Source organism: Procambarus clarkii, chromosome 52 (genome assembly GCF_040958095.1).
Source record: "Procambarus clarkii isolate CNS0578487 chromosome 52, FALCON_Pclarkii_2.0, whole genome shotgun sequence".
Lineage (NCBI taxonomy): Eukaryota > Metazoa > Arthropoda > Malacostraca > Decapoda > Cambaridae > Procambarus > Procambarus clarkii.
The window spans coordinates 18,432,943-18,440,960 of NC_091201.1; the positions used below are offsets into that span (position 1 = coordinate 18,432,943).

At 38.6% G+C, this 8,018-nt stretch overlaps 1 protein-coding gene across 1 annotated transcript; it reads left to right on the forward strand.

Moving 5' to 3' along the window:
- Window positions 1–3,970: 3,970 nt before the first annotated feature.
- LOC123763810 (shematrin-like protein 2) lies at window positions 3,971–5,981 on the forward strand. The gene is made up of 2 exons (XM_045751127.2): window positions 3,971–4,009; window positions 5,593–5,981. Exons 1-2 carry the CDS (start codon window positions 3,998–4,000, stop codon window positions 5,830–5,832), a joined length of 252 nt encoding a protein of 83 aa, XP_045607083.1. The 5' UTR covers window positions 3,971–3,997; the 3' UTR covers window positions 5,833–5,981.
- The last annotated feature ends 2,037 nt before the right edge of the window (window positions 5,982–8,018 follow it).

Here is an 8,018-nt window from a genome sequence, read left to right on the forward strand (position 1 = left end):
ACAACTGTCAAACTGACAGGACCAATCCTCGCACGTCCAACCTCCTTGACGTGTCGTGTCTGACTGATGGCGCCAACACGGCGCGCTGCCCGGACCTCCCTTCCTTCGTGACGTCACATTCGCCACGGGAGGTTTTCATTGGCTCCCAGTGCCACATTGCTGTCGGTGACCAATCCGGTGTCACTGACGTCACACAGTTTTGGCGGGGAAACAAGAGAGCCAGCGCCATCTTGGCTTCCTAAAGGGCCTAAACCACAGGCCAAAATATTATTGTTTCATAAATTTCTCGGCACTCCGAGAACACTCCACTCTCCCACATATACCAAATTGATGCCTGCGACGTAGAGAACGCTTGGGTAAAGTGGACATGACTCTTACTGCAGGCGTGGGAGAAATATAAGGGGGGGGAACACCGTCACAATATATATATATATATATATATATATATATATATATATATATATATAAATATATATATATATATATATATATATATATATATATATATATATATATATATATATATATATATATATATATATGTCGTACCTAGTAGCCAGAACGCACTTCTCAGCCTACTATGCAAGGCCTACTAAACACGAGAGTGAAGTATACAACTTTAGAACACTTTCCCACCAGGAGACTCGAACCCTAGCCAGCACAGAAGCCTTCCAGCAACTGGCATAACAGGTACGCCTTAACCCACTCCACCACCTGCTCAGACCCCTAAAAGAGATGGTAATTTCGGAGTATTTATACACTCCAAAGACTACCACCTCCCAAGAGCACTAGAGCAAGTGAGGGGTCATTTTTACGTTTTTTCATCAAGTCCCTGTTAATATGGGAGAACACTGTGTCTATGCTTAAGGCACAACTCTCCTAAACACGAGAGTGAATGTTACAACTTTAGAACACTTTCCCACCAGGAGACTCGAACCCTAGCCAGCACAGAAGCCTTCCAGCAACTGGCATAACAGGTACGCCTTAACCCACTCCACCACCACCTGAAAGTGTTCTAAAGTTGTATACTTCACTCTCGTGTTTAGGAGAGTTGTGCCTTAAATATATATATGTCGTACCTAGTAGCCAGAACTCACTTCTCAGCCTACTATGCAAGGCCCAATTTGCCTAATAAGCCAAGTTTTCATGAATTAATTGTTTTTCGACTACCTAACCTACCTAACCTAACCTAACTTTTTCGGCTACCTAACCTAACCTAACCTATAAAGATAGGTTAGGTTAGGTAGGGTTGGTTAGGTTCGGTCATATATCTACGTTAATTCTAACTCCATTAAAAAAAATTGACCTCATACATAATGAAATGGGTAGCTTTATCATTTCATAAGAAAAAAATTTGAGAAAATATAATAATTCAGGAAAACTTGGCTTATTAGGCAAATCGGGCCTTGCATAGTAGGCCGAGAAGTGCGTTCTGGCTACTAGGTACGACATGTATATATATATATATATATATATATATATATATATATATATATATATATATATATATATATATATATATATATATATATATGTCGTACCTAGTAGCCAGAACGCACTTCTCGGCCTACTATGCAAGGCCCGATTTGCCTAATAAGCCAAGTTTTCATGAATTAATTGTTTTTCGACTACCTAACCTAACCTAACTTTTTCGGCTACCTAACCTAACCTAACCTATAAAGATAGGTTAGGTTAGGTTAGGTAGGGTTGGTTAGGTTCGGTCATATATCTACGTTAATCTTAACTCCAATAAAAAAAAATTGACCTCATACATAATGAAATGGATAGCTTTATAATTTCATAAGAAAAAAAATATAGAAAATATATTAATTCAGGAAAACTTGGCTTATTAGGCAAATCTGGCCATGTATAGTAAGCTGAGAAGTACATTCTGGCTACTAGGTACGACATATATATATATATATATATATATATATATATATATATATATATATATATATATATATATATATATATATATATATATATATATATTGGTGTATACTGGCAGCAGGTTTTCTTTCAAACATGTTTCATTGAATATGACCGCATATTCTGTATTTATTATTTTCTGGTTTAGGGCTTCTATCCCTCTAACTATTTTCTTAGCATCAGGGCTTAATTGAAATAGGAGTTCTCCAAAACTCATTTTCGTACTTTTAAGGTGAAGAAAAGAAGTGATTTACTATAGAGTGTATTACACTTATTTGTATAATTTGCACGACGTTTCGAACCTCCATGGTTCATTCTCAAGTGAACAGATCTTACAATACTAGTTGATTTTATACCCGCATTAGGTCAGGTGATAATACAATGAAGGTGAAAACATGGGGGGATACATAAGGGATAAACATAGGGGCTGCAGAAGGCTTATTGGCCCATACGAGGCATCTCCTATCCAAACACAAAGATTAATCCAGTGTAATTGGCCTGTTATGTTGGACATTGTCTTCTGTGTTGGCATCGATATGTTCTTGTCTTGTCCTTACTCTCATGGTGGGTAGGTAGAAATTCTATGTCTTCCAGAGAGTGCACAGACGCGCTCCTTACAGACTGTGTCCTGAGAGTTCACAGCTGTGCTCTTTATATTGTGTATACTCCTGAGAGTACACAGACGGTCTCCTTCCAGAGAGTGGAAGTCAGTGACAACTCTGATGCGTGATAAAGAGCAGACAGGCTGAGAGTAGTCTTTCACTCGTCCTCCATACAACCGCGATCTCGCTCACAAAGATCAGGACCTTATGGGAGTATAACAATATATTAACAGACTCTCAAAATATAAACAAAACAATCAGAGTTCTAAAAAATATAGAACAAATATCTTTACTTCGCTGAAGAAAACAGTTTGTTCTTGGTGAGAACCTTGTGTAGATGTAATAAATTGATGTCATCTACACAAATAGGTTGCAGTTTCTGCAGTTCTTATGTACTTTTAACCCTAAAAATTATATCAAATTTAAATAAAATAATGATTCATTTTCCTTTAATAATTAACTTCATCTAAAGGAATTATTAATTAACATAAACTAACATATAAATTAATAATTATGCTAATTATCGAGTATATATCACAGTTTGTTAAAAATCCGGAAAATCCACATATTTTGTAATGACCATTAAGACGCTGATGGCCACAAGGGCGAGGCTGGAGGGTGTGGCGTCCGGTCCCCCTCTCGTGCATGACGCCAGTACTCTGTGTGTGTGTGGGGGAGGGGGAAGGTGTGAGTGTGGGGGGGGGGGAGGGTGTGTGTGGGGGGGGGGAAGGGTGTGTGTGTGTAGGGGGGGAGGGTGTGTGTGGGGGGGGGGGAAGGGTGTGTGTGTGGGGGGGGGAAGGGTGTGTGTGTGTGGGGGGGGAGTCTGTGTGTGTGTGGGGGGGAAGGGTGTGTGTGTGGGGGGGGAAGGGTGTGTGTGTGTGGGGGGGGAAGGGTGTGTGTGTGTAGGGGGGGGAGAGTGTGTGTGGGGGGGGGGAAGGGTGTGTGTGTGGGGGGGGAAGGGTGTGTGTGTGTGGGGGGGGAGTGTGTGTGTGGGGGGGGTGTGTGTGGGGGGGGAGGGTGTGTGTGGGGGGGGATGGTGTGTGTGTGGGGGGGGGAAGGGTGTGTGTGTGGGGGGGGGAGTGTGTATGTGTGGGGGGGGAGGGGTGTGTGTGTGGGGGGGGGAGAGTGTGTGTGTGGGGGGGAGTGTGTGCGTGGGGGGGGGGATGGGTGCATGTGTGTGTGTGTGTGTATGTAGGTGTGTGTGGGGGGGGGGAAGGGTGTGTGTGTGTGTGTGTAAAACGATTGTTTTCAGAGTTCTCGTCCAAGACACAAAGGCTTCTGCTGTCCCATCAACCTTGCACATTTTTAACCAACATTAAAATTCTTGATGGTTTAAGCTGTAACCTTGTCAGCGTCACGTGACAATACTCCAGCTCCTCGACGCTGGATTATAAAAGGACAGACACTCCCCTCACCCTCACACACACCTTCCGTCTTCACCAAAGAAACAACATACAGCAGCCATGAAAGTTCTGGTAAGTTCCCAGCTAAACTTTTCTATGACCAATGTAATACCAGTTGCGTTGCTCCTGGGAGTATGGGTTCGAGTCACTTCTGGGGTGTGAGTTTTCAGTTGCATATTGTCCTGGGGACCATTCAGGCTTGTTCGCATTTGTGTTCCTCACGTGTGCCCCAAAGAATGAGGTGATTTGGTAAAATGCTATGCCCAAGATTACTATCCGAGTGCCGGCGGTGGGGTGGTTCAAATAGCCTCGGCTATCACCTCATTTTGTCCGGTCGTGATGGTCAAGTGGATTAAGGCGTCTTGTACATACCAGTTGCGTTGCTCCTGGGAGTATGGGTTCGAATCACTTCTGGGGTGTGAGTTTTCAGTTGCATATTGTCCTGGGGACCATTCAGGCTTGTTCGCATATATATATATATATATATATATATATATATATATATATATATATATATATATATATATATATATATATATATATATATATATATATATTATTAAATATGACCGAAAAAGTAAGATAAATAATTCTAACACGAATTTTCTCAATCTTTCGTACATTACGCTTCACTGTTGGAGGTAAATCAAAAATCAATTCTCCAAAATTCATTTTTATTTTGAAATGAATTTTGGAGAATTGATTTTTGATTTACCTCCAACAGTGAAGCGTAATGTACGAAAGATTGAGAAAATTCGTGTTAGAATTATTAATCTTACTTTTTCGGTCATATTTAATAATATATGTCTACAGGAAAGACTGCTACCAAAATATACTAATATATATATATATATATATATATATATATATATATATATATATATATATATATATATATATATATATATATATATATATATATATATATATATATCACTCTACAGGAGTGATGCTTCACTATATATATATTCCAGCTTATATATATATATATATAAGCTGGAATGCACTAAATAAACAGGCTTTTTTATAAATATTTTGTAAAAAGGATGAACATGTTTTTCATCTGGTAATGAAGTAAAAAGAAATACTATCCAAGTTTAAAGAACATTTGCTGGGGCAGAAGAACACTGGATGGTATTACAGTACCTGTAATATTAGTGCAAACGTGTCAGTATACGATGCCAGGAGCATCAGAGTGCATTTATTTATTTATAGAAGAACGGAGGGTGGTGCTCAATATTATAATTGAAATATTAGTTAGTTTAGAATAACTAACATTGGACTCTAACTAAGCACTTTCGTTCCCGATCACAATACTCAGAGAAATATTCCGTCTTTAAATGAACTTTTACTGCATCGTAATAATTGTATGTTTCTGAGGTTTCAATCATATGTTTAATTGTAGATTCTTTGTAGTTAAATATTATTTTTTTCATATTTTATTAGCTTTATCTCAAATAATTCTGCATCTTCTAGAGCCTAAAAATTTTAGTAGGAAATCTATTTACCTATTAATTAACATTAGCTGTTATATTTTTTCTCATGTTCATATTGTGATCGTTTGAAAGATTAAATGTATTTTTTGTTGGGCAAGCTTACACTATCTTACCATATTCCCTCTCCAGCTAATGATATAATGCTGTGTGTACCGACAGATCATCGTCCTGCTGGTGGGTCTGGCAGCAGCAAGACCTCAACCAGAAGCGGACCCTAAAGCTGGCTTCGGTGGCTTAGGCCTCGGTCTCCCAGGTCTTGGCTATGGTCTCGGAGGTGGCTACGGTCTCGGAGGTGGCTACGGACTCGGAGGCGGATATGGTCTTGGAGGTCTCGGCTACGGAGGATATGGTCTCGGAGGCCTTGGAGGTTACGGTCTTGGCGGTGGTCTGTACGGCTAAGAGACTATACCTTCCTTCTGTAATAAGACAAGACCATCTTCATGTTTCAAAAAATCCCATTTCCACAGGCTGATAAAAATCTAACTTCCTCTTCATGTGTGTCATTATTGCATATGGTCATAACACAAATAAATTGATGATCAAGAGAATTTGTATTTTGTTTATAAAAATCCTCATAACAATTCATGTCTACTACTTTGAGTGTTAGTGAGTGTTCTCGTTAACCTTATTTAAGAGTGCTCTCTTTTATGAGTTGACACTTATATGAGACCCATTCCTCTTAAACATTAATCAACAGGAGTGATGCTTCACTAGCCTCATAGGCTAGTGATTATAAATTTATAGAAATTTTAAATCGGTGAATGTATTTTTAAATTATTACTTTCTATTATATCCACTTCGGCAGAACGGTAGAGTGACGATCTCGATTCTTTCTGGGTCAGTGTTTGATTCCTATTAGTAAATGTGATTGTGGCATAGTTCCTTCACTCTGTCGTCATATCCAAGCATCTTTTTTCTCATATTTCAGCCTTTCTTTCCTCATATCTCATTTTTTTTATCATGATAAACCAGTTCCTGGTTCTCATATCCATTCCCATTGTTATATAGTCATACCATTAAGAGCTTTTTCACTGTTCATGGAGAAAGAAGGCACAAATACACAACAATTCTTCATCTGAAAAAATCTTTGACATTGCCAACAGTGAAGTGTATCTATATGAATTAGCTAAAATGGATATAGGTGGTCAAAAGGTACAATGGATACGATGTTATCTTACCAGCCGGAAGTGCTCTGCACTGTTCCAAGTGCACAAAATGAAACTAAATTCATGCAACTAGGCACCCCACAAGGAACAGTACAAAGGTATTTAACAGACAAACTGGTAATCACAAAGTGGACCACAAAAACTAAAGATTGATAACATTTCAATAAACTATGTCTCCTCTTTCGCAGACCTTGGTGTCTCAGACCCTGGAACCTTAACTGCAGTCATAAAGTTACATCAACAATGGGTACAGCCGGCAATACGGTGTTAATATTAGAATTAGCAAAATTTATGTACTTAGCAAATGTTAGGTCTCTAACTATTATACACAAGTCTTAGCTCTACATCATACCAAAAATATTGATGTACTGAAAAAAATGCAAAACGAAGCCCTCAGAATTATACTTGGGTGTCCAGACACTACCAAAGTTCTCAATATGCGATTAGAATTAAGTATACCTAGCACTCAAGATAGAATATTTGAAATCAATCTCATGATGTGACTAAAGCTAAACAATGATAACAAAACAACATTGTATCAGTTGAACTGTTAGAACACTTTCGTAGTGGAGACTGGTTCCAGATGGATTCAAAGAACAGCCACTCACATTAAAATGGTATAATGGAACTGCACGATATATGTACAAATGAAAGAGTTCAGCATTTCCTTCCACCCTAGCAAATAGCAACTTTTGACATCCTGACGCCTACATACCCCACAAGAAACTGATCACAAACAACCCTCATACTCAACTTGTTGCTAAATTCAGTACCCTAGAACACATACACAACATACACACAAAAACAACATCACACAAGCCATATACACTGACGGATCACTCAAAACAGCTACAAAAAGCGAGGGAAGTGCTTTTATTCTTCATCAGCCCGATGGAAGCACTTTGACGTTTCATAGACTTCAAAATTCTATAGCGAAAAATAGTATTATTTATAAGTTGTAACGTTCACTAGCGGAAATTGTAGTAATTAGTTATTATTATTATGAAAGCTGATAGTTACAAATACGTCTTCATTATTTTACAATAAATGCATTCCACGGTGACCAGAACAACTTATCTCCTTATCTTGAATATCAGAATTGCATTTTGAGTTTACAGCTGGCTGGTATGTCTCCAGCCTCTCGCGACGTGTGTAGATCGTCGTTAATTACTTACGTAGAACATCACGTCCTTCCTTCAGTACTCTTAGCGAGAGATAATTTTTGGTCTTAATTTACAGTGTCAGGTTCACTTAGGTGCTTCTTTATAACTTCGCCTCATCTCCAAACAAAGAGAGCGAAATATCATATATATTACTCACTCTTTAGAGGCATAAATGCAGGGAATATTAATGGGTGATGAAAGCAAAAAAAAAGCGTTACACAACTTGTATCTAAGGATTGAAAATGGGCAACAAAAT